General features: G+C 45.8%; 1 protein-coding gene across 2 annotated transcripts in view; it reads left to right on the top strand.

The window, feature by feature from the left end:
- Positions 1-26,916, top strand: part of PLXNC1 (plexin C1) — a 138,095-nt gene that overhangs the window by 27,622 nt on the left and 83,557 nt on the right. For both annotated transcript variants that reach the window (XM_041738315.1, XM_041738317.1), the window contains exons 3-4: positions 3,717-3,851; positions 7,218-7,318. In XM_041738315.1, coding sequence (XP_041594249.1) covers positions 3,717-3,851; positions 7,218-7,318 — 236 coding nt within the window. The remainder of the gene's footprint in view (positions 1-3,716; positions 3,852-7,217; positions 7,319-26,916) is intronic.

Raw genomic sequence — 26,916 nt, 5'->3', positions numbered from 1 at the left:
TGAGAGGCAGAGGAGGTGACATCAATAGAAATCTAAAGGGGAAAGAAAGTCATGTCTCTCTGTCCTGGAGTCACCTGAGAGAGGTGAGGACCATGACCACAGAGACTCTGATCCCTCCACGTTTGGGCCCCTGTGATGAAAATGAGACGTTGCTGTTGTCCGATCCTCAGGGTTATAGTGACTGTTCTCTGTAGAGTCTAGCAAAAAGAACAATTTGGCCCACTCACTCTCACTTTTTGAATGTAAATCATATTTTTCTCAGATAATACACTGACATTGTTCAAAACTCAAATGAACCAAGAGGATATACAGTGAAAGTCACACGTTCCTGACCTGTGGGGCACCAGGGATATGGGTTTCTTTCTTTTTTTTTTTTTTTTAATTTTTGACTGAAATATTCTCTCTAACCGAAAAGATCAGATTACTTTTATTTATTTATTTATTTACGATAGTCACAGAGAGAGAGAGGCAGAGACACAGGCAGAGGGAGAAGCAGGCTCCATGCACCGGGAGCCCGATGTGGGACTTGATCCTCGGTCTCCAGGATCACGCCCTGGGCCAAAGGCAGGCGCCAAACCGTTGCGCCACCCAGGGATCCCGGGATATGGGTTTCTTGGGTATCTTCCCAGACATATATATGTCTGCGAGCAAAAGAGGGAAGGTAGTCTTTCGCCATTTTATCAAATATACAACATATTACACATGCTCTATGTGTATATAAATATGTTTATATAATATGTATAGATATATATGTAATGTTTTAAACATATACGCAAAATAATTAGCTTCCTAATTATTTTTATGGCTACATGGTACCATACTGTTTATACCGTATTTATTCAGCTCCCTATGGTTGGGCATTTAGGTCGTTGCAATCTTTTGCTTATAATGCATGATGCAATAAATCTCCATGTACAGGGGCGCCTGGGTGGCTCAGTGGTTGAGTGTCTGCCTTGGGCTCAGGTGATCCCGGGGTCCTGGGATCAAGGCTCCCGGCATCAGGCTCCCTGGAGGGAGCCTGCTTCTCTCTCTGCCTGTGTCCCTGCCTCTCTCTGTGTGTCTCTCATGTCTCTCTCAGTCTGGAGCAGCCACCTCCCATCCTTTATCCATAGCCATTGACTGACTGGGGAAATGAAGTCTGTTGTCTTGTTGAATGTCCCATAGTGTGGATTTGGCTTGTTTTCTTGTGGTATCTATCATTCAGCTGCTTCCTTCCTTTTTTGTTTCCTAATGCTAAATGGAAGTTCACACTAAAGGCTTGATTAGATTCAGGTTTGGTTTTATCCGCAAGAACGCTTCACAGGTGGTTCAACCCAATGATGCCTTTGGCGTGATGAATTCTTCCCGGACAGCAGCCTGTCTTCTCTTGAGCTGCACTTGAGAATATTTTTATCAAAAGTTTTTTTTTTAATGGCTTCCTGTTTCCTCTCTTCTCTATGACCACTTCTAGAATCTGATCAATTGTTTGTATCTGAGTTAATTAAGAAGGACTATGAATTAGAGATGGGAAGACAAGAACCTGGCGAGTCCACACTTGGGCGGTGTCTGCGTGATGTTTCCCTTTGTTCATAGTTTTTGGTAGGCCAGTGTTGTCCGATAGAACTTTCCATGATGAAGGAAAGGTTCTGTATCTGTACTTTCAGTATGGTAGTCACTAGCCAGATGTGGCTAGTGAGCACTTGAGATGTGGCTAGTCTAACGGAAGTTCTACACTTTAAATTTAATTAAATTTAAATTTAAATAGCCATATGTGGCTGGTGGCTGCTGTACTGAACGGTGCAGTTATTGTCATTTTTAAAAGACTTGAGACACAGACCTTTTCCACTACCCTTAGAAACTGATTCTAGTCCTTCTTTGAAAGTCCTATTTTAGTTACTGAGGTTGACTCTTACAGAGCTGCTACTGAATTTAGTGGCAGTTCATGGGCTCCTAGTGAGGTGCGAGTTGTACCAAATCCCAAATAGACTTGACCCAGAGCAGATGATGGAGGGAAGTCACCCCTGCAAGGCAAAGCCAGACTCAGGCCCAGGTCCTGGGAGTGGGGTCACATGCAGGAAGAGGCCCCATGTACCAAAATAATAAGGCGTCTTTTATAAAATAGCAAATATGTAATTGCCATCAGGATATGTGATACAGGCTTGCTATTGCTCAGTAGATGCATGAATGTAGACTTTGAAAAGAGTCTCTCAGGTGCCAATTTTGCTTTTACAACCATGTGCCCAATGTAATTGCTGTCCTCAGTGGTAGAGAAACAGATATGGGTATTCTAAATGGATGTGTTCAAACTGATGAAATATTGAAGACCTTTGAATTTGAAAGTATTGCAACGGGCAAGGGGATGGTATAAAGACAATTAAGGCATGGCCTCTACTCAAAAGGAGCTTACAATCTAATAACATTATTATCTACTGTATATTTATTACAAGCTAAGCATTTTTCATAATTCTCCTTTGATCCTTAACAGTTGTATATAAGAAAGGCATCATTAGCCCCATTTTATAGATAAGGAAGTTGAGGCCTTGAGGCCCAGGAAGGTTAAGTAAGTTACTGGTTCAGAGTAGCACAGCTTACTCAAAGGATAGAGCCAGGACGCACACCTGAGCTCAAGCTACCACCCTGTTTCTCTAGGGCTATGGTAATGGTCTCCTGACACATATCCATACTTGTGCTTCCAACCTGTTCCTTTAACCAGGTCACTACTCTGCTCAAACCCTGCAGTGACTCCATGTCTCTCACCTTGGAGTAAGAGTGAGGTCTTTACAATAGGCTGACAAGAACCTATGTTATATCCCTGTTGCCTCTCTGCCTCACTTGTTTTGTTCAAATCACACTGGCCACCTCAGTACCGGTGGGTTGCTTGTCCAAGAACCTGTATCACCCAGACATCCAAATGACCCAAGTCATCGTCTCCTGCAAGTATATACCTAAATACCACCTCTCAATGCAACTTGCCCTGAGCACGGAGCATCCTTCTGTCTTTACCCCACTTTATTTTGACTTACATCACCTTCTCATAGAGTTTATAATTTATGTATCATCTGCTACCACTCCACTATACAAACACACATACACACATTCACAAGTTCTATGAGGGTAGGATTTTACCCCCCACCCCCCACCCCATTTGTTCAATGCCATTTTCCAAACATCTAGAACATACCAGATGCCTAAGGACTGTTCAGTAGATATTTATTGACTGAGGTGAGTGAAACTCAGGTTTGTCCAATTTCAAAGCCACACTTATATTTTATATATAAACACATACCTACCTGTTTGGGCCTGTTAAGTTGTCCTGGTTATTTTAAAATGCCTAAGTATGTAGAGTATTATAGGAGAATCAGAGTAATCTGTGCAAATCTATGTCAAGCTGACTTCCTTTAAGTTTTAAGATCACTTGGCACAGTGTTAATGAAGCTGTCACTTGTAGCTTCTTGTAAAGCTAGATGTGGTAGGGAATTGTGGCCTTCGAGTTTACACATGCGAGGACACTTACCCCGCACTGAAGGGTGACTTTGGGATGTGTGTGTGTGTGGCTGTGCTCGTTTTTACCAGCCTCGTGGAAGACTGAGTCAGGAGACTCTTAGGGAACATGGCACTCAGCCAATATATGTAGTGAGTATAAGGGCACGTGGTCTTAGAATTAAGCTACAAGTCTCACCACCCCGCTATTCGACATATTTAATAGAAATCATATTTCTCTTTTTGAAAAAAAATAGGTTATTCTTGGTGAGAATTTGACTTCAAATTGTCCAGAGGTTATCTATGAAATTAAAGAAGAAACGCCTATTTTCTACAAACTGGTTCCCCATCCCAAGAAGAATATCTACATCTATCTAACAGCTGGGAAAGAGGTAGGTAAAAATACTAGTTATTGCTTCTGACTTACGAATAAAAAGTGCTTAATTAATGTCATCATCTAGTAGTGAAGCTTTTACTTTGAACTATTGAGTTTACCCACTGCTGCAGGCTTTGAGAAGACCCGCAGTGGCTCACAGACACGGAATTAAATACCTTACTGTCAGTAAGTAAGCAAGAAATATTACCTATTTAGACAATTTTATTATTGGCTATATTTCCAATGCCAAGTTTTCCAGAGGAGGGTGTGCTTGCAAATGGGTGCATAATCAGCAAGGTAACTGAATTTACACATTTATTGTGTGGGCACTGAACGGTTAGATGCATTTATGAATATACCCAATGGGATTGGCTTTGGAATTTGGGGTTAATATCAGGCCACAATCTCATACACATTCATGAACCAGGAAATATATGGCACTCACCCTCTCTCTCTTAATTTATCTGGCTGTGTTAGTTTTTCTTCTTGCTTCTGCTTACTGAAATAAAAAGAATATCTTTTTACATTTTCTTCATTTTTACAAAGTGCTTTCGCCAAGAGAGAGAAAAAAACTAATTTTTATTCAGTCCCTATTGACCACATACTAGTTACCATTCTAAATATGGTCTCTCTACATGCATACAGTTGTGCCTGTGCACACACACACATATAAAAACCATGGTGATGAAGTGTGTTAATAATTTAATGAGATAAAATTGCCCTTGTTTTATATATGAAGAGCCAAAGACTTGGGGGAGTTAAATAACTCACTCAAGGGTGTATACACACACACACACACACACACACACACACACACACACACACAGGTTAGGCCCTGTCAAGGCTGGGACTTCAATTCTGGCCTGACCTTAAAGCCCATGAAAACAAGATCAAATTCCAAACTTGGGAAAATAGCAGCCACTTCTGGCTTGGTAATTTAGACTCATGGCCACTGGAACATACAAAGTATAAAGGAGATAATTGAGACTTACAGAATTATATAATGGAATAACAGCTGTCTTTGGGGTGGCTCAGTGATTGAGCATCTGCTTTTGGCTCAGGGTGTGATCCCACATCGGGCTCCCCAGAGGGAGCCTGCTTCTCTCTCTATGTCTCTGCCTCTCTCTGTCTCTCATGAATAAAGAAAAGAAAAGACCAGCTGCCCTTGGTCCACTCCTACTTTCCATTCTTTTGTCTCTCGTTCTAAGGGGAATAGCAATGATATCAAGCTACATGTGCTGTTATAGTCACCAGGTGGGTACGCAGGCACTTTGTAGTCTCCAGAATTCCTAGGAAGGCCATATTGCCCTTTGCCCGTTGAACAGCTGGCTTTGTCAAGATGAACACAGTGGGATGGGCAGTGGACCTGATCTATGTTGGTAAAGCACTTCTTTGCCATACGGAATCTTCCCCAGCAACTTGTTTCACTGTTCAACACTTTTCATTCTATTTCTTCCCTGGGCTTTCCACATTTGAAAGATTTTTGTCTGTTCCACAAACTGCATGGATTAAGTAGCTATTCCCATTCCCAGGCTTTATTTATCAAGGGCATCTGAAAACTGCCAGCCAGAGAATGGACTGTGCTATCACACAGAGCTGATAAAATTCCAGCCCAAAGTGGAGACTCTTGAAGTCTTGCTTGATCCAAGCATGTTTTTCCACTCAGCTTTTTGAAACATTGCAAATAGCTCATAAATTCTCATTACTGCTTTCCTCAGAACTCAAGCTGAGAACCACTGTGAGAGCCATGGATAGCTGACAGGTCCTCACTTTCTGGGAGGTAAAGAGCGCTTAGCCTCTGGTCATTCAAAGCCTGAAGTCCTAGGGAGAATTTTTGACTGGGCATCAAAGCAGGTTATTCCTATATTCTTCACTTAGGTTTAGTGCTGGGGATCCTATTAGTAAGCTTCTGGTTGAGCCAGTATAATCCCTGGAGAGGCAAAACCTAAGGAAGGTTCTTTCCTAGACTCTTGGAGAGATAGTAACAGCCAAACTAATATGCCCTGGTACATCCATAGAATATGTGGCCGTTAAAAATAACTGTATGAAGATTTATGCATTGCTGTGGGATAGTCACTATAATGTGTTATTAAGTTAGAGAAGGAGGTCCAACGTAAGTACTTGTTTTGTTCTCTCTTTTACATGGAGCTGTTTGTGTGTTTAAGTACACCATATAATGGTTCTCATAGAATGTTCTAGAGACTCATATTCCACTAAGTACTCTGAGCAAAAGTGGCCCTAGGAGGAGATGTTATTGACTAAACCCTTCCTGGAGTATCGTGATGCTTAGCATATTCAAAGGCTCTCAGAAGCCTTGTTCTAAGGAAACCTATTTGCCTTTTCTGTGTAAGGTTTCACACGTCTGTTGGACCGTGGAGCCTGTTCCTCACACAATAGCAATAGCTAACATTTATTGAGCGCTTAGTATGTGCCAGACAGTATTAATAGTCAACAGCACTGTCACCATTTCACAGGTAAGAAAACAAGGTTAGATAGATTACATATTTATGAAAATCTTCCCAGAATTAAAAGGATGGTGTGTGAGCTATGAGGAAATATCCACATTCTGGTGAATTCTGGCCCAGGCTGGTGGTGTGCCCCACATCATTCAGCAACATTGAGGACTGTGAGGAATGGGTGGGTTTATTTTCCATGAAGTCAACTTAGAATTGAAGAGTGCTCCTCAGCATAGCCTATTTTTCTCAGCAACCCTTTCTAGAAATCTCTGTGTCTCTAACCTTTTAAAGAAGTTACTTATACCTTCTAGCATGTACAACTTCCTGGCTTAATGAGTTCCACAAGTTTCCTTACTACCTGCTGTGGGATTTTTGCCTGCAGAAAATGTTCCGTGTGACACTGAGGTCCTCTCTGCCTCCTGCCACCCTGCTTCCAGGCCCCGACTGGCTGTCTCAGATACCTGGGTCTCCCCAGCACAGGCACCTGCTCTGTGGGTTGCTATTTCCTGGCAACTGGAAGAGGCAGCTCAAGGGGCAGGCAATGATTTGAATACTCCCCATTTCTTCTACTCTCAACTCCAGTGGAGGGAATGTGAGCAAGCGAGCCAGGAGCTGAAGTGATGGAGTTACCCTGGCAGGGCTGTGGGATTCTCCTCACTTCTGGGCTGGATCCCAGCCCTACCAGGCAGGAGCCTCCGCTGTGGGGGGCCGCAGGGTACCTGGGAATCTGTACTCTCAGAGGCTTCCCCAGGGGATGCTGAGAAGCGACTTCACCCCCAAAACTCTGAGAACTGCCGCCCAGTGTCATTACAGAGTCCGTCCCAGTCCAAGTTGATAAATATGCTCCATGTGGCCCTTTATCAGATAAGGTGTTGTAGTTTTTCTGGTGTTGCTTATAATTCCGTCTGAACCGTCTTTATTTTCAGGTGAGGAGAATTCGTGTTGCAAACTGCAGTAAACATCAATCCTGTACGGAGTGTTTGAAGGTAGCAGACCCTCACTGTGGTTGGTGCCATTCGCTACAAAGGTATTTCCTGATTCTTTCTCACCAACTCACATTTTCGAGAGAGAGAGAGAGAGAGAGAGAGAGAGAGAGAGAAGAAAAAAAAGTGTCAAGCGGCTGAACACTTGTTGCCCTACTTTGACAATCCGTTTCAATGACCTGGGGGCGCTGATGAGCTCTTTGCCTGAAATATCACGGGTTGATGCTAATTAATTCTCAGGATGTTCCCAGTTGTGCAAATGGGGGGAGCTCCTTGGGCCCCATCACGCAGGATGGCCCAGCCCCCCAGGGGTGGGAGCCAGGTGGGTCAGCCACTTAAAGGAGAGGCCGGAGCTCTGCTTTTACTTTCTACTGAGTTCTCCAAGACTCCAGAGAGAGAGACACAGAGAGAGAGAGAGAGGTAAAAGATTTTCCCCCTCAGAGGAAATAAAAGAATAGGGATGTTTGAAAATTTTCGGCTGAATCCTCGTAATGTCACGCACCCGGTGGGCTCGGTGGGGGCCTTATTCTGGACGCTGCTGTCTCCTGATGCGCGGCGAGGCCGGGGCCTGGTGTCCAGCCTCCAGCCTGGTCTTGAGTGATGATGTTCAGACCCATCCAGGCTCGAAGCAGGCTTCCTTGAGCATTTCTGGGACCAGCCTGGTTGGATCCGCTGTTGCCATGGCAACCCAGTACTCAGCTCCACTACGGAAGAGAGCTAAGGAGGAGAGCGCCTGAGCTGCAGCTCAGGCAGGAGGAGGGAAAAAAAAAAAAAACCATAACAGTGTCTGTCAGTTTGGTGCTTTCAGTTTTTAAAGGTGAAAAGGGATGAGGGGGAGCAAAGCAGGTGCAGAGAAGCTGAAGGCTGAACGAGGGGCAGTTGGGGGAAAGAAAAGAGGGCAGGGAAGAGAACTGGGGAGCCCCTGGGCAAGGCAGCCCAGGGCAGTGAAGGGAGAGGGCGAGAATTTGGTACAAGTAAGAGGTTCAGGAGACAGACCAAGAACGTGGGGCTGGAATCAATTAGGAGTTCACTTGCGAAGCGGAAAGCTGAGATGTAGCAAGAGGCACACTTGCCCTTGCCTTTCCCTGCGCTTCCTTGTGGGGCTGTTTCCCTCGGAATCACAGGCAGACAAAGGAAGCAGGGCCAGGAAGATTCTCATGAATAATCGTAATTGGGTAGGAACGCTTTCTTCTTGTCTCTTGCCCAAGTCTAGAGTTTAAGAAATTAACTGATCATCGACAGCGTTTCATCGGGAAGGGCACCCACTAGGCGTCCTCTTTCCCACCCCTTTCAGTTAGGTAGGCTCCCCTATTTGCAGAGCTCCCCTATTTGCAGAGCCCTGAGCAGGGGTGAATTCAGCAGTGGCCGGGGATGATTAGCCACGCAGAGCTAGTGGCTACTGTGTTGGCAAACACGGGTCTAGAGTTCACAGGCAGTGTGTCCCGGCTGGTGAGATGAATTTGGGGCTCAGGCATGTTTAGATGGGACGTCAAGAAGCCCTAAGACCAGATGAGAGAGGCTATGTAGGGGACAAGTAGTTGGGGAGCTGAGCACCGAGGTGGTACCGTGGTTAGGGATGGAGGGGGGATGATGAGGAAACAAAAATGGGGATGGGACAGCCAGAAAGGGAAGAGGAAAGACTGAAAAGTTGGTTTCCAGGACGCCAAGGGAAGAAAGGGAGCAGTCCGCTGAGCCAGATGGTGCTGAGAGGTCGGGCAAGAGAACTGAGCCACTGGGTTTAGCAGGTGATGATTGACCATGACAGGGGCTGTTTGTGGCAAGTGGTGCTAAAGCTCAAGAGAAACTAATGAGAGGGCAGAGCAGAGACAAACTCTTTAGAGGAGCTTTGCTGAGGGAAACAGAAAAATGGAGCAGACACTGGAGGAGAAAGTAAAATCCAGAGGGTCTTGTTGTTTTTAAGATGCATGAAAGAACACTGTGCTTTGGGGCTATTGGGGAAGTTCCAGTAAAGGAGAAACTGATGGTGCAAGAAAGTGCAGGAGTGGTTGCGCAGTGTCGGGTCTCAAGATGAAAGAAAATACGATCTAGCGTACGTGTAGGGAGGCAAGCCTCAGGCATGAGGGGGCAGGTCATCCTTGGTCATGGGAGGGAAGGTACAGAAAATGGGTCCCCGGGCAGGGGGGCGCTGGAAGCGTGTGCAGTGTCATTTGGTGTTGCTTACATCATTTTCAGTGACTGCGGACCAGTGAGAGTGAGGCGGGGGAGGAAGTGCCAGAGGTTTGAAGGGAGGACAGGGAGAGAGACGATAGGAAATAGAGTTGGAGAGAGAACAGAGATGGGAAATATAGAATGATCACTTAACAGCAGGAAGGCCCAGTTGAGGACAGTGGTCTTGCTTTTGAAGTGAGAGCAGTCAGTGTGGTTTTGCTCTTCGAAGGCTGTGTTCAGCGCTGCTGGTGTAGTGACAGACTTGGGGAGAGCTAGATTTAGCAAGGTAGGGCTTTGCAGGAAATCTGTCAAGAAGGCGAGAGGGGCCTGGGAACTGAAGGTGTATCCAAGGGATAGATGATGGCATTTTTTTTTTAAAGATTTATTTATCTGAGAGACAGAATGAGCAGAAGGAGAGGGAGACCAGAAGACTCCCTGCCGAGCAGGGAACTAGACGTGGGGCTCAATCCCAGGACCCTGAGATCGTGATCTGAGCCGAAATCAAGAGTCAGACACTTAACTGACTGAGCCACCCAAGTGCCCCTGGACAATGGTATTGACATGGATATTGGTACTTAAAGTAGTGGCCCCTGGGCTCTCAGATGGAAGCGAACTCTAAGGATGGGAGTGAGGGATAGGAACAGGTGACAGGATCTGTGCACAGGGGGTTGTGGTTGGATTTAAGACTTGTTGGAGCTGGGGAACTGGAACAGGATAGTAGCTGGGCTGTAGGGAGGTTGTGGAGGGGGTGGTGTTATTGGTGATGACAAGGTCTAGGGTATGATCGTGTACCTGAAGTAGAACTGAGGTAGCAGAGTGTGAGATCAGTCATCTGTTTGGAAATTGCAGTCACCAAGACCAACTGTGGAAACAATGTTGGAGTGAGGAGCAAAGTAGTCCAGAGGAGGAAGGAATTTGTGGGGGTGGGAGGGGTCTGTAGATGGTTGCAACAAGCTGGGCTCTGAGTGGTGTGGGCAGATGGCCTGACTGCCTGAGCTTCCAGGCTGGGGCGCGTTGGGCAGCAGGCTTGGAAAGGGGGAGGAAAGAAGCATCCAGAAAACGCAGCAAGACGCAAGCAGGACACTCACAATGAGTGAGAGGAAGCAGCCAGCCCCTGAGCTGGCTTCAAGGAAACTGTGTCCCCAGGGGAGAGGCTGGTTCCGTGAGCACACGAAGTTAAGAGGAATGATCAGAGAAGAGGTGGAAGACACCAGGGCATTTCTTGGTGACTGGCTAGGAGTTCCAGCCTTCTACACAACTACTACTCATGCTTCCTCCCTCCCTCCCCCTGTCTCAGTACTCTCCGACAGGAAGGATGCTTTTTAAAATCTAAACCAGGTCATGTCATTCCCCAGTTTAAAACCTGCATTGGCTTTCTCTCTTAGAATCTGGTCTCTCGGGGATCCCTGGGTGGCGCAGCGGTTTAGCGCCTGCCTTTGGCCCAGGGCGCGATCCTGGAAACCCGGGATTGAATCCCACGTCGGGCTCCCAGTGCATGGAGCCTGCTTCTCCCTCTGCCTCTCTCTCTCTCTCTCTCTCTCTGTGACTATCATAAAAAAAAAAAAAAAAAGAATCTGGTCTCTCTGACTGCAGGACCTGTGTCCATCACCTGACCCTTCTGTGCCTCTCATGCCTCTCTCTCCTCTGTTCACTCCACTTCACCACACTGGGCTTTCTTTCTGACTTAGGAATATACCAGACTTGTTCCCGCCTTGGGCACTTTGTACTTGTTGTTTCCTTAGTCTAGAATATTCTTCCCCAGATCTTTCCATCGCTGGCTCTTTTCCTAATCACCCAGCTGAAGTGGCCTCGCCTCACTTATAATCACCTTGCTGTTTTATTCTCACCATGGCCCCATCGCTGTCTGAAATGATTTTATTTCTCTGCCTCTTTTGTTAAAATGTAAGTTCCGTGAATATTGGGACCTTGTCTGTCATGTTCACTACTATACCCCCATAGTCTAGAACAGTGCCTGACACATAATAGGTGCTCAGAAAATATATGTTAAGTGAATGAAGTAGATCGAGTGATTGAGAAACTCTACCAGTGACGGGTTGAGACTTGTGCATCCAGTAATACAGAACATTCTAGACTGATGGCCCTTCCCAGCCACATCAGATCACTTAGTTTTAAGCTGGCTTCATTCTGGCCTAAGACAAAATAAAATTAAGCCTCAGATCTGTGACTCATATTGAGTTCCCAGTACCATTCAAAATTAGGAATTCTAAAGGGGATGTTTTCTTATAACTGTAGAGCATCCCACTGTGTTTATTTTAAATGTCACAGATTTATTTAGAAAAATAATTTATTTTCTCTTTTGAGAAGGTTGAGCTTTCTTGCATATGTGTCTAGAAAATGGATTTGTTGGGAGTGGGGGGTGGGCAAGAAAACTATCCTAACTTCCTTTTGATCGGGTGTTAAGAATAGGCATCTAGTATAAGCAGATAAAAAGCAATTAGATAAACAATGAGCTCTGAAAAGTCTAGTATTTTATTGTTGGAACCTCAAATCCAACCTGTGCTGAATTTGTCTGTGTGGGTGGAAAGCAAATTTTTGCAGGCTGAGTATCTTGGGTTTGGAAGCAGTTTCTCAGTTTCTCCCATATTGCAAAGCACAGCACATGTGTTCAGTTATGGATTTCCACAAAACTGGCAATCCTGAACCAATGAATGGGTGAGGTTCCAAAAGTTCATTTGCAAGTTTGTTTGGCACTCAGAATGCCTTCTCCCATGGAAACAATGTCATAAATTAAGGACTCCGTCCCACACCAGCCCACAAAATTCATTTGATTTTGTTTCAACAAATATTTATTGAATATCTACCAAGAACCCAATGTGGGGAATCAGATGGTGAGGTGTTATTGAGAGAAATCAGATGCCATTCTTGGTCTTGAGGAATTCCCAGGCCAGCTAGGGAGACAGACATGTCAACAACATGAACATGCATTCATTCAGCCATATATCCGATTGACAAATATTTATTGAGCTGCCACGTTGTGATGAAGCCTGTGCTGGGTGCTCGGGTTATAGTTCTTTCTTGCCTACGGAGAGTCTGCAATCCAGTGAGGAATGTAGACAGGTGTAAATCAGTGAGGTTTCTGCTCTGGTGATACTGCATTGACAAATTCTTAGTGGCTTAAAAGAAAAAAACATTTGTTTTTCTTGTTCATGGGTGAGCTCCAGTGGGACGGGGTGGGGTTGAGGGTAGGATGCCCTTTGCCTCAGGTACAGATTGAGAGATTGATTTCAATCTCAATCTCTCAGCAGGTTCCTTACCTTCACTGTGCCAAATCTCCTCTTCCATTGATTTAGGTCGTCTTCATACATCTCTCATCCTGCGCATACCGTTGTCAGGGCAGACGGTGGAGACACAAGGGGCCGTACTAAACTCTGCAGCATATTCAAAGCCTCTGTTCACATCATGGTTGCTGGTTTTCTGCTGGCAAGCACACCACATGGCCAAGCCCAACATCAGTGGGGTAGGAAAATACTGTCTACCCTAGTGGGAGACGATGGAAACAGGGCAGAGGGTATGGATTTGTCATTACACCACGGGACAGATTGAAGAATTGGGCATAGCAATCCAGTCTACCTTAACAAGTAAAAGAGCTACCAGTCTACTGATAAGTGAGTAGAGTATATAGTAGGGGTTCGCACAGAGGCAGTGGAGACACATGAAAAACATTTAACCCAACTTCAAAGTAAAGGAAGGTTGGCAGGGAGGAATGTCCACACCAAACCTGAGGTGTGAGCAGATACCAGCCAGATAAAGCTGAGGCAGGGGACTGGCTTGGGGGACAGGTGTGCCAAAGCCAGGAGCTGTGGGAGCACGTGGCCTGATGCTCAGTATGAACGGAGCATACAGCCTTGGGCTGGGGGTAGATGGCGAGCACTGTTGAGAAAGTGGTGTGGTAGGAGGAGCAGTGGAGGAGGGTCTTATAAGCCATATGAAAGAATTTCAATTTTGTTGGAAGGACTTTGGGGAGCTACTGCAGAGTTTCAAGCAGAAGAGTGACCAGATCAGGTGTGTGTTTTAGAATAAGCATTCTGGTGAAGATAGACTAGAGGGGAGCTGCTGGATGCTGTGGGCCACTTAGAAGGTGGTTGTAAACCAGCAGGAGATGGGGAACAGGTTACAGGGATGATAGTAGCAATGGGAAGAAGTAGATGGACTCAAGAGCTATTTTGGGAGATGGAATTGACAGGACTTTGTGATTAATTAGATTTCCCCTTGAGTTTGACACACTCAGAATAGGGCCATAAAATAAAAAATAAAATATCCAGGTGGCCACTGTTTACCTGGAAGATGTATTCTTTCCCCCTGATCTAAGTCCTCATAAAGACAATAAAGAAGTTATACCCAAACACATGATGGATTGGACAAGGCCTTAGATTGGAGCCCAAGGATGGGTACTTAAGTCAGAGGGAGCAGGACTTTGGAGTGATGCCAGAGCTGAGTCTCAGAGGGTGTAGCGGGGTGAGTCACTGCCCTTTTCTCAGCAACAGAGTGACCTTGGTGTTGAGATGGTAGGGGAAGGAGGCAGGCATCTGGCTTGGGTGACCATATGGACAGGTGTGTCATCACTGAACAGAAATGTAGGAGGGTGGCTTGTTAGGGATGCACAGCAATGCAGGGGGTGACAGCAGAGGACGAAGAGTGCAGGTTCTAGAGTTGGCTTGCTCAGGATTGAATCCAGGCTTCTTGAGGAGCAGCAGGTTCCTTACCTTCACTGTGCCAAATCTCCTCTTCCATAAAGTAGAGCTGATAAAACCTTCTAGGGTGGCTGAGAAGATTAAATCAGATAATGTGCATAAAGCCCTGGGCATGGTACCTGAGTCCTAGCGAGCACTCAAGTAATGTTAGCTATTGTGATGGTGGAAGCCCAGAGGAGGGAGCCATTAGTTGTAACCAAGGTTAGGGAAGGCTTCAGAGAGGAGATGGCATTAAAACTAGGCCTTGACTAAAATTAACAACACAGGAGACAACAGGTGTTGGTGAGGATGCAGAGAAAGGGGAACCCTGGTGTGCTGTTGGTGGAATGCAAACTGGTGCAGCCACTCTGGAAAACAGCATGGAAGTTCCCCCAAAATCTAAAACTAGAGCTACCCTATGATCCAGCAATGGTACTAGTAGGTATTTATCCAAAGGATACAGAAATACATATTCAAAGGAGTACATGCACCCTGGTGTTTATAGCAGCATTATCGACAATTGCCAAACTATGGAGAGAGGCCAAAAGTCCCTTGACTAGTGAATGGATAAAGAAATTGTGTGTGGGGATGCGTGTGTATATGTATTTGTGTGTGTGTGTGTGTGTGTGTGTGTGTGTGTAATGGAATATTACTCAGCTATCAAAAAGAATGAAATCTTGCCATTTGCAACAATATGGACCAAGCTAGAGTGTATTTTGCTAAGTGAAATAAGTCAATCAGAGAAAGACGAGTACCATGGGATTTCACTTATATGTGAAATTTAAGAAACAAAATGGATGAACATTTGGGAGGGGAGGAAAGAGAAAGGGAAACAAATCATGAGAGACTCCTAAGGATAATGAATAGGGTTGCTGGAGTGAGGTGGGAGGTGTGGGCCAGATGGGTGATGGATGTTAAGGAGGGCACTTGTTGTGATGAGCACTGGGTATTATGTTGTAAATGATGAGCCACTGAACTCGACTTTTTTTTTTTTTTTTTTTTGAACTTGACTCTTGAACCAATGACTGTATGTCAATTCGCTAGAATGGGAATTAAAAAAAAAAAAAAAAAGATAAAAAAAAATTAGGCCTTGAAGCCTGAGTAGACTTTGACCAAGGGAACAGGGAATGGAAAGCATTTCAGAGGATCCAGCATAGGGAGCTGTCTTTTGAAGGAGTGGCAGGTTGGCCATTAGTCCTAGAGCTACTGGCTCTAGAAGGAAGGAAGGAAGGGAATGGGGGTTCGGTGGGACCAAGACGTGAAGGGCACTGAGTTTGGACTTTATTAGTGGGTCCTGGAAACCCATTAAAGGATTTTCAGCAGAGGACATGATCGTATTTGTGTTTTAAAACAATCATCCTGATGGCAGCATCCAGCTTGACCTGCATTAACCCCAGCACCAACTGTATCAGATTTCCCAGCTGTACCCCTTCCAGGGTACCCTGTCTCTTGGTGTGCCTCATAATGGATGAGCTGCTTTCACATCTTTGCCTGAATCATCTACTTGGCTGCTCTTTCTCCAGATTTCATGTGCCTCCCCGTCTCTCCTGGCACCACCACGAGACTCCCCTTGCTCGGTCCCAGTCATGCAATGGAACCAGGGCTGGGTCCTCTTCAGAAAATGGGCCATGTGGGAAAGGCCAAGCTGGTCTTTGTTGTCCCACTGTGCCGTGGCCCTCCTCACACAGGAGGTATGCAGGATTGCAGGATCAGGCTTACTAATTAGCAGGTGCGTTAGCTAAAGGTATCTGTAGTTCTCCTTGATTATTTGCATAAACCTAACACTTGGCCCATATTCTTCTACATATTTCTTCCATGCAGACACATGGAAAAGCTTCAAGAAGCCCTGCTAGCAGCTGCTGGTAGATCAGTCCTCAACTTGGCCTGACAACGGGGCTCTGACCAGTCCCTCTGTCAGCCTTTCTGAAAGGCTGGGGGTCATGGAAGGGGGTTTTGAATGCAGGAGAGAAAAACTGAAATCTGACTGCTAAACCGTATTTGTCTCCAGCGCCCCAGAATAACAAAGAGTTAAATGATTTGCTTGTGGCCACATCCAGTTCCTTACGCTGCTGTCCTGGGTTGGGGTCTCCTCCCCTCTCTCCTCCAAGAGACATTCTCTCCTCAAGTTTCTCTGGCCATTTTTAACTCAAAGGGCCATAGACTGTTATCACCCCAAAACTTGGCCAACGCAACCCTTGGTACATAGTGATCCATGAGGTCAGCCTTCCTGCAGCCTGGTCTGCCCTCCTGAGAGGTGGGCAGTATCAGCAGAGAATCCCCCCTGAGGGCTTTCCCGTAGGAGCCTGTTGGGCTGTGCCCAGTGACCCTTCGGGACACAGTTGCAGGTGCCTCTTACAGGAAGCCTGCCCGGGCCCCAGGCCAGTCAGAAGACAGTCTGCATGGGTGGAGGGGGATGTGCCCACACAGGACACTGTGTCCTGTATTCCAGGCCCTTTTCCTATAGTCCTCCTGCTACCCTCGGAAGGAAGTACTAAGACAGTACCCACTTTGGGGATGAGAAAACAGCCTTAGGGTGTATATTTGTTTTCCACAAATTGCCACAACCGTAGTGATTAAAACAGGCATATGCTTATTATCTTACAGTTCTGGAGATCAGCAGTCTGTGGTGGGTTTCGCTAGGTTACCTTCGAGGTGTCTAAGGGACAGTGTTTCTTCTGGAGGGAGAACCCATTTCATGGTATTTTCTGGCTTCTGGAGGCAGCCTACCCGCCCTGGCTCATGGCCACTTGTTGCCTCTTCAAAGTCAGCAACGTAGTGTCTTCACATCTCTCTGGCTCTGAATTCTGTTTGCATCGTCACATCCCCTTCTCTGACTTGACCCTCCCACCTCTTCTTGATCCCCCCCTGTGATTATTTTGGGTCCATCCAGATAATCCAAGACGATCTCTCCATCTTGAGAGCCTGAATCACACCTCTGCAAAGTCCTTTTAGCTGTTCCAGGAGATACATGTGCAGGTCCCAGGGACTGAGACATGGGTATCTGTGGGGCCCGTGATTCTGCCGACAGCAGGTTGTACAAGAGGTGGAACCTAGCTCAAACTCCCAAACCAGTGTGTTCGCCTCCCACTGTAGGGAAAGGGAAGAGAAACAAGGAAGAGACATTGTTCCCTAGAGGGAAGAGCCTGGTCTAAATGGACCCTGCATGGAGGACTGATGGGATTCGGAGTCAACCTGACTTGTAGAAAGCCTTCCACCTTGGAAGTTGAAGCATCCATGCCTTCATTTAATTGGTATCTCTTGAGAACCTAGTGTGTGGTGGGCACTGCCCTAAGCCCTGGGATTCTGCAGCGGTGAGCAGCACAGCCTGAAATCCTTGCCCCCGTGGAGGTCCTTCCGATGTGGTGTTAGATTCCTGATGCTGCCCTAGCAGATGACCACTAAGTCAGTGGCTTACACTAACACAGATTTGTTCCCTCACAGTTCTGGAGGCTAGAAATCCAAAATCAAGGTGTCGGCAGAGCCATGTTCCCTCTGAAGGCCCTCGGGGAGTGTGCTCCCTCCCCTATTCCAGCTTTTGGGGGCTCCTGGTGACTCATGGCTTCTGGCAGCAGAGCTACAAGCCCTGCCCCTCTCACTACATGGGCCTTTCCTCTTGGTGCATTCAAATCTCCCTCTCCTTTCTCTTTTCGAGGCTGCAGGCATTGGATACCTTAAATCCAGGAGGATCTTCTCTTGAGATCCTTTCATTACATCTGCACAGACCCCATTTCCAGATAAGGTCACCACCTTCTGAGGTTCTGGGTGGACATGAATGTTGAGCGAACATCGTTTGACTCACTCTATGAGGCAAGAGGGACAGTGTAAACATAAAAAAGGAAATAGCATGTCAGATGGCGATCAACATTCTGAAGAAAAATACAGCTGAGGACGGGGGTTAAGGAGTGCTGGCTGGTGGCCCAAAGGGTTGCAGTTTGAACCGGACAGTCTCCGAAGGCCTCACAGTGAGGGTATGTCTCAGTCAAGACCTGAGCACGTTTGGCTTTAGAGATGCTTCCCCTCCACCCCCCCCAACCCCATCCCCCGGGTGATGCCCACACCGAGCTGAGTGGCCAGGAAGACAGTTTGACACAGAAGATGATTCCAATTCTGTATTGAGGCCTCCTTTCCTTCCAATCCGGGATGTGTCCTGGTGCTGGCAGCCTGTACAGTGACACTCCTTTATGGTCTAGCGCAGCTCTAATGACAACGATAATGGTAATAATGGGATTTGGGGGCAGCCCCTCCTTCTTGTGTGAGGACCCCATTGTGCCGACTAATTGTGTAGAAGCAAGTAGGACAACTGTCTGTGGGGTGGAAGCAGTGGGGAGCAAAGAGGGATATGTTCTTGGGGCCTCGGGGCATTACTGAATTACCCTGGCAGAGGCCCAGCCCCTGCATCTGGGTTACTGAGAATCCTAAAGTGATTCGGGGGCCTTCGAGCAATGGAGGGGGCTCTCAGGTGAACCCAGCCCTTCTGGATTCTTCTTCATCTTTATCCACTGCCATAAGCTGTGAACACCTCCTACTTACTTCAAAGCAGAAAGTGGAGAGGAGATGACATCACTGGGGGGCACATCTCCTGGCACCCCGAAGGTTGACAGAGGTCAACATGGGGAGAACGCTCGTCTTACTCAGAAGCCCATTTTGTCTGGAAGAGAGGGCAGCTGAGGTTCTCAGAGCTCAGCATCCAGACTGCTTATCTGTACCGTCTCTTTAATTGATGTTCTCTGACTTGGAACAAGTACCATTAGGAACGCCCCTTTTAGTAAATACATGTTTTAATGGAATAGATTTTTTTGTAAATGACCTTATCATCTCAGGCAGCAGGCACTTTCACAAGTAGGTATTGATTGGCTTTTAAACATTCCTCAAATGTTTTCCCTTGTCTTTGTGACCTAGCATATGTCCTGTTCCCAGCACCTTCTCCACCTTCGAATGCAAGGTTCCCATCTTCACTGGAAGCCTTCCAGGCAGCCTTTCATGTTTTTGCTTGTGTAATGTTTTGTAAAGCTTAGGAGCTTATGTTCTGCTATAGAGAGAGGGGGGCCACTTGTGATATGCCAAGTGTGGCGCTCAGTATTGCTCTCGAGAAGATGGGCCACCTGCTTTCCTGATGGGGAACATGAGGCCCAGAGAGGGGAGGGAATGTGCCGTGCCCCCTAACTGTGCAGGAAATGTGTGGAAGAGCAACCCTGAGCCCAGATCTTCTGGACTCAAGGAGCATCGTTTTCCCACGTTTATTCCCATATTACATATTTTAAGAACACCTCCCTTAAATTCTTCATCTCGTGGTTTGCATTTGGAAGTAGAGACACCAGCTTTTGTATGCTCGTCACCCACAAAAGAACCACACGGGGTGAAGGCTACAAATCCCTTTTGTGTGAGTGTTTCAGTCCGCAGATGTGTTTTATGTGTGCTAAATAGCTCAAAGTTTCGAGACAAAGGCTGGTTTTCCACCATGCCAGTTAACAGGCCAGCCTACTGAACAAAAATCAATGAAACAACTTAGGCTGGTATCATGGAGACATAGTCAAGAATTTTAGTCACTTTAAGATGGGATTCTTAATCCAATTCAGCTAGCACTTGTTGCATTCAGGCCGTAGGTCAGGCCCTGAACTAGGCCGTTGGGGGAAAGAGCTGAATGAGGCTCTGCCCTGGAGAAGCTCACAGGTTGGGGCGGGAAGCATACACCAAGCAAATCCTATCCGTACACTGTGGAAAGTGCCCCTAGCTGGTGCTCAAGGTGTAGGAAGACCCCAAAGAGCCCTTTAGTCTTGGGAGGAAGGTGCATCGTGATTAAGAATCCTTCAAGAAGCCTTGAACTGTGCCTGCCTCCTCAGGGAGGAAGGGTACACTGACTGCTGACCTGGCGAGTGTGAGCAGCGCCCATGGGCCATCTGATGAGCCTTACCGCCCGGATCCCTGTCTCAGCACTACCATTCTGCATGTGATGGCTTACGTCATCCAAATTTTTGCTAAAGTCTGTTTCACTTGCCCACATAACAGGTGTAACGACAATGACTAGTATTTACGGAGGCATTACCCTAAACCTTACTTAAATAGATGTACGTTTTACGAACCACTCCACGAGGCAGAAACTATTAACATCCGCATTTCTGCAGATGGACAGCCTGAGATGCAGGGAGGGTGCATGACTTGCCCAGGGTCACCAGCTTGTCGTTGGCACAACCATTCTCCTCTTCGTTTCTGAGCCGGGCTGGTCTTTCATCATTTCCTTGCAGAGAATGGAGTTCCAAGCTTTAAGTGAACTTGGGGTCCTGGCACATGCTGCTCCTTCTCCCATTATCCTTAATGTGGCTCGGTGGCTTTCATCCTAGATTTCTGAGCTGAAGTGCCATCTTTCCCGACCAATCTAAAGTAGCTCCTCTGTGCTACCTTTTTAGTTTCTGCAGAAGACCGACTTTAATTTGAAATTATTTAAAATTGTTGTTGGTTTATTTGGTTTTTGTCTGTGTGTCACTGGAGTGTAAGCTTACTAACAGGGGGACTTTAATTGGCTTATACACTGATGAGTCCACGGTGCCTACTGTGGTGTTTGGTGTCCGGTGGGCACTCAGTAAATGTTTGTGGCATGAATGCCAAATATGGCACTAGGTTCTCGGGGTACCAAGGTGAATGAGGTGAGTCTTTCCCTCCGAGGACCTGCAGTCTAGTGGGAGGGACAGGCAATCAGCAACTGATGCTATGTGCTGTATATACCTGGAATGTGTGTAAGGTGCCACAGGGACACAAAGGAGGGAGCTGCTGCTTTGCCTGGAGGTTGGGCAGATGTCATGGAGGAAGAGACATTGACCTAGCCTTGAACAAGGAACTCACTTTCACTAAGTAGACTGCAGACCCAAGAGCGCTCTGGGCTGTGGGAGCAGCATAGGCTAGGAAGAGCCAGGCATGTTTGCTTTGGATGCATCAGTCAAATAGACTTGTCAAGCCACAGTTGCCTAGGGATGAGTTTGGAGAAGAAGGCAGGAGCTAGATCATAGTGCCAGGATAGAGACATGAACATGGAAATGTGTGCTCTAGGTTCCTGGGTGTAAAAGACAGCTAGGTAGAGGAGTTTGATACAGGCACGGGTGCCATTGAAGGCTTTTAAGTCGGAAGTGCTATGATCGGCTCTGCACCTGAGAATAACCTAGATGTCTATCTGGAGGCTGATTGAAGGCCCTGGAGGTGGCAGGAGCCCAGGTGAGAAGTGATGGACGAGGATGGAATGCAGGATATAGCATAGAGGGATGCTTAGAGTTAATAGGTCCTGATCAACTGAATATGAGAGCTGAGGAAAAAAACCAAGAAAGGCCTGAAGTTTTGTCATTTGATCCACTCTTTGAATTATTACTCATTGACCAAGATCAGGCCGTATTTCCCAGCATGCATGACTAGAACTTCTAAAAAAAAATGTTGGAAGATATTGCATCATTCATTCCTGTCTTGAAAAGTTACAAAGCATGCCGGCATAGTCAAGGCTCTGAGAAATCCTGCAACAGAGAAATTCATTTAATTTTATTTGGCCAGCGTCTCCCAGACCTCTTAGCAATAGAACCCTACCTTAAACTTAACACTTCAAACAACCCAAAGAACACTGTTGTTTTCTGGGAAGTGACTAAAACCTATCTTTTACTATATGGTCCATGTGCTATCCTGGGAAGCCTTTGGAAGCTTTGAGGAATTTGGCACCAGGCACAAAAGCATGGACGCCAGTGCCAGACTGCTGAGGTTCACACTGTGCCACCTGACCACTGCACCTCCAGTTTCCTCATCCGTGTGATGGACCTGATTAATAATAATAGTAGTAGTAGTAGTAGTAGTAGTAGTAGTAATAGTAATAATAATACCTGCTTCCTGAGGTGGTTGTGAGAATCAATGAGTTAATTTCTGCAAAGCCCTGGGAGCAGCACCTGGCCTGTGAGAAGGGCTCAGTGAGCGTCAGCCTTCTTGCGAGGCCACAGAGGCACATAAGTGAGACCGCAGGAGTAGCCCTCCACCTGCTAACTCTGTGACCTTGGGAGAGTGATATGGTGCCTTCTGCACTCAGTTTCCCCCATCTGTAAAGTAGGGACAATGATCATTCTTACTGCATAGCTTTGTTATGAAGAATAAATGAATCAAATCATGTGAAAGAATGTGGCCTGGTGTATTAGATGGTTTCATTTTTTTTTAAGTCTTCTAAATGGTCTCTGTTATTAGCATAATTTTATCATGTAGATTGCCTTTCAGCTCCAGGTTTTCTTCTTCCCCAGCACATTATTTGGATCTGGTATTTTGGCATTGCCCTTTCCTGACTCCGAAGGCCTTGAATTCAGGGTGTAGTCGGCCACTGATGGCCTCCTGTCTTCTATTCGGTCCAGTTAGGTTTCTTCATCTCCTGGACTGAGGATCACCAGGAGAAGGTCCTCTGTGCCTTTCCTACAAATACAGACATCTGAAATCACTCAGCAGAAGACCTTGGGGTGCTCTCGTAGTGAAACCTTCCCCCAGTGTGGACGCAGCCTCTAGTTCCCTGAAAGAGAAGCTGGGCTGTTCCCTTGCTAAAAGTTTTCTGATACTGTATCAGTCTAGAATCTTTGGAAGAGGTTACACCAACCCCACATTCAAGCCAATTACCTGGTATTTAGCTATCGGTTTCCTTCGGGGACTGTCTGCTCTTGGTGAACAATTAGATTAGGGGATGCTGATGAATTTCGAGTGGCAGGAAGTAGAAGTTATGTTTCTGAGTTCAGAGTTTCTATTTCAAGGTTGAGTAAGTGGGCTTTTTGAGGTCGGTGGCAGGGAGGATGCCACCTCCTCCCCTGCACTGGCCCTTTCTGGAACCTTCCAGGCGCATGTGGGTTCTGAGTGTGAGGTTTAATGTCCACTTGATTCCTCTGGGCGCTCCAGGTGGCAGGGCAGGGTCGGTCAGAGGCTGTCTCCAGAGGAAGGGCCATGACACCGCGTTGTAGATTGTGACCTTGGAATGGATGCCAGGGACCCAGCAGAGACAGCAGGTATAGTAGTTTCCTTTGGAAAGAGATCACCCTAGGGTGGAGCTGCTGGCAAGGGGTCCAGTTGGCCCCATCGGAGCCCTGGGGGCTCTCTGACCTGAGGCCGGGACACTGGGCCCTGCTGGTCACAAGAAAAGGTCACAAGAATTTAGGAGGGATCCTAAATTCTGTTAGGATTTTGGACAATTTTTGCACAGTGAGAAGCTCTGGGTTGCTCTCTGGGCTTCCCAAAAGGGAAAAGCTAACTCAAAGATTGCAAACTGTTAAATATTCCAGCATGTTGCCCACCTCATTGGATAGTGTACCTCGAAAAGTAGGTGAGAAAGGGCTTCCTTTTTCCCAGGTTGTCAAAATGCTAATGACAGAAGAGCTCACTTATGTGCCAAAATTCACTTTCCTTTTTTTTTTTAAGATTTTATTTATTTATTCATGAGAGACACACAGAAAGAGAGAGAGGCAGAGACATAGGCAGAGGGAGAAGCAGGCTCCATGCAGGGAGCCCGATGTGGGACTCCATCCCAGGTCTCCAGGATCATGCCCTGGCCTGAAGGCGGCGCTAAACCTCTGAGCCACCCGGGCTGCCCCAAAATTCACTTTCATACTAGTTTTTCAGTGCTTTAATATCTGTCACTTAAATTTTAAGACTCATGTTTACAAAGTTACTACTGTAACTTCACTGAAACTGAATTGTGGGATTGAAGCTTTTGGCTTACTATAGCATTTATTACGCTACTTAATTCAGTAAATAGGTAAAAGTAGCCTTCAGTTTATATTATTTTACATGTTTTTACCTGTAGTTATGAGTGTGAATTTACCTGGGTACTGAGATGGACAAATAAACTCTCAATGAACAAGAATAAGAGAGAGAGAGATTGAGGCCAAATAGAGTCAGATTCCAAGGTCCCCCAGCCCAGCACATGGGCATTTTACCTGCCTGGGAACTTCAACTACTTTTCAGAAGTGGGTCTCTCTCTTCTTTATGTTGTCATGAAAACAATTAATAATTTAAATCCTACCCATTAAAAAACCAGAAATACTGTATAAAGACAATAGTATAGTAATAAATTTAAGAGTGAATCCAGCTGGGCACTGTTCCCAGACTACCAGCTGAGCAGAAACACAAATAAGTAAAGTAGAAGAAAAACTGCTATATAATGCAAATGGCTGCAATCTCATTGTTTCCTTGCTCCTCTTTATTGCAAATATGTAGCATTGAAGTTACATTATGGATAAATAGGCTTTGTGGGCTAACCTGGAGACCTAATCACAGTTTATAACATTATTTCTAGAGGAAGAAAAGTGTATTCTAAATTACAAACAGATAGGTAGCAAGCAGATTGGAGGTGTGTGTGCAATAGATTTGTAAATTGGGGGCCTCTTGGGATTTTAACCTGTAGATGCATGTTTTGCACTCAAGGCTAGTGATCGATGAAAATCAGAGGCCTCTCACACGCCCCCCTCACCCTCAAGTCTTTGCTATCCTTCAACCTAGAGACTCTGCCTGGCTTTCTTTAATCTCTGTCCCTGGGATGCCTAACCTGGCCCAGCCTCACCCTCCTCCCCAGCCACTGTTGAGGCCCCAGGAAGCCAGGAGGAACTCTGAATGTCTTTGCCCTTTCACACCTTATTAAGTGGGTAGTTAGGGTTCATAGGACGCCATGCAGCAGGGTGGCCAAGTGGGTGGCTCTGCAGGCACACTTCTATCACTTGTGGCTGTGTGACGTTGGCATGTTATTGCACTTCTCTGAGCCTCTGTCTCATGCCTATAGAACGAGGTGGTTGTGAGGACTAGTGCAGGAGGGCCACCTGTAAGCACTCAGACCAATGCCTGGTGTGGGGCAGCACTCTCTCCTTGCTACCTCCTGCTGGGGTAGTAACTCAGGGATATTTGGGTGTTTAGACAGATTTCCATGAACCCGGGAAGCAAACCCATTCTAGGAAACTATGTTCTGAATTCCAAACAGCAAACTTAAAGACAAGTGTCTGCAACCTTCTGTTCAAGAGTGGAGGCCTGGATAAGTTTTGAACATACTTCTTCATGAGTCGGAGGTGGGGGGGGGGGGGGGACCATGTACTTATATAGTTGAGTGGGCAATATCGAACTCTGTTATTATTTTGAGTAGATGAAGCCCTATAGCACATTTAATAGCAAACTAATAAGAATGAGCCTTCCTAACTAGCTTTCTTCATTAAAGTATTTTTGCATAAAGTGTTGTTGTTGTTGTTGTTTTTAATTTCTGATCTGGGTTTTTTTTTTTTTTTCTTTAGGTAATCTTTTCTTTGCATTGAGCTGGTTCTGTTTCCTGATTTGCGAATAGGCTAGTGTCTCCATGTTGGCCATAGGGTGTAGGCATGAGATCTCCCTGGAAATAGGACTGGAAAAAGAAAATAGTGATCGGGAGTCTTAGGACTTTTGGTTAGACCCTCAGTAGAGGATGGGGCAGGAGCAGTAACACAGAGGAAGGGAAGCAAATCCATTGCTTGCTGTTCTCTCCAGAATGTGCTCATTCTAATCCGAATCCAATTTTCGTCTCATCTGGGGCCTGAAGAAATTGAAATGAAGCCACTTAAGAGATCAGCCTACCTGAGAGCACCTCACTGAGGATCAGCCTCACCAAGAGTCGTGTCCAACCATGAGATTTTAATTTCATTTGGGCAAGGGGCTTAAGTGTCTGTGCCACCTGACCGTTGCTTTTGTGATACATAGGAGTAAGAATGATAGCTTTCGAAAGGGATGGTTTCAAAATAACTGCTTTTGTTTTAGTAAAATGGGGAGGGGGGGCTCTAAGATCTGCTCCCCCTCCTTAAGAAATTTGAATGTGTGGGTAACATGCTGTCATGAAGATTTTATAATTTGCAATATTGCAGAAGTAATAAGATACTGTTGTTGGTTGACCATCTGGTTGTACATTCTTGATGTCACAGTTTGCTGTTTTATTTTTTAAATTTTATTATTTTTACTGGCGAGAAGCAAGAAATGGGAGTTTAGAAATTTCAGAGGTGTTTTAGAAACAAGAAATATATGTTTAATTGCTTAACATGGCTAGATTTTGTTGCTACCTTGTACAAAATAGGAAGTAAAAGGTTCACTATATATTTTTTCTTTTCTTTTCTTTTTTTTCTTCTCAAAAGATAAATTGAAAACTTCTAGTCTGTTTCTTCTCTGGCCCCAGATTTGAACTTTGAGCTTACAGTAACAGTAGTCTCTTTATCATAACTAAGAGTCAGACATACGTTATAAGAAAACTTTAGAAAGAAAAATCACCAACAGAAGGGACCTACAGCGATTTCATATTTCATCCATCCATTCAAAAAATATTTATTGAAACCCCAGTATTTGCATATCATGCTGCCAGACACTGAGAGATTTGCTGAAGAAATCTTAAAGACATCCTCTCTTCCTTTGAGGAGCTTAGAGCTCACTTGGGGGAGAAATGACACCGACATACGAAACAGTTAAGTTGTAATTCAACACAGCATATGATTAAATACCAAAATGTGCGGTTCCGGCAAGAAATGCTACAGGAGTTCAGCAAAGGGAGTGATAACTCAGTGGCACTACTGTGTTCTGCCTACAAATTGGCAAATTGCAGCACTATTTGTATGAAATATTTTACACTTGTTTTTTTGGCAGCCCTTAGGCCTTGACTTCCAGGCAGCATTAAGAGCCTACGACAATATTTGTACTCCAGTCTCTCTAGAACTGGCTTTTTGTTTTGTTTTTCTAATAGACGGAGGAAGTGCCTTACACAAACCAGAGTGCCCAAGAGAGGCAGGTAGTTTTGA

This window comes from Vulpes lagopus, chromosome 23 (assembly GCF_018345385.1).
Source record: "Vulpes lagopus strain Blue_001 chromosome 23, ASM1834538v1, whole genome shotgun sequence".
Classification (NCBI taxonomy): Eukaryota; Metazoa; Chordata; class Mammalia; order Carnivora; family Canidae; genus Vulpes; species Vulpes lagopus.
This window is presented reverse-complemented; position numbering and strand designations above follow the sequence as displayed.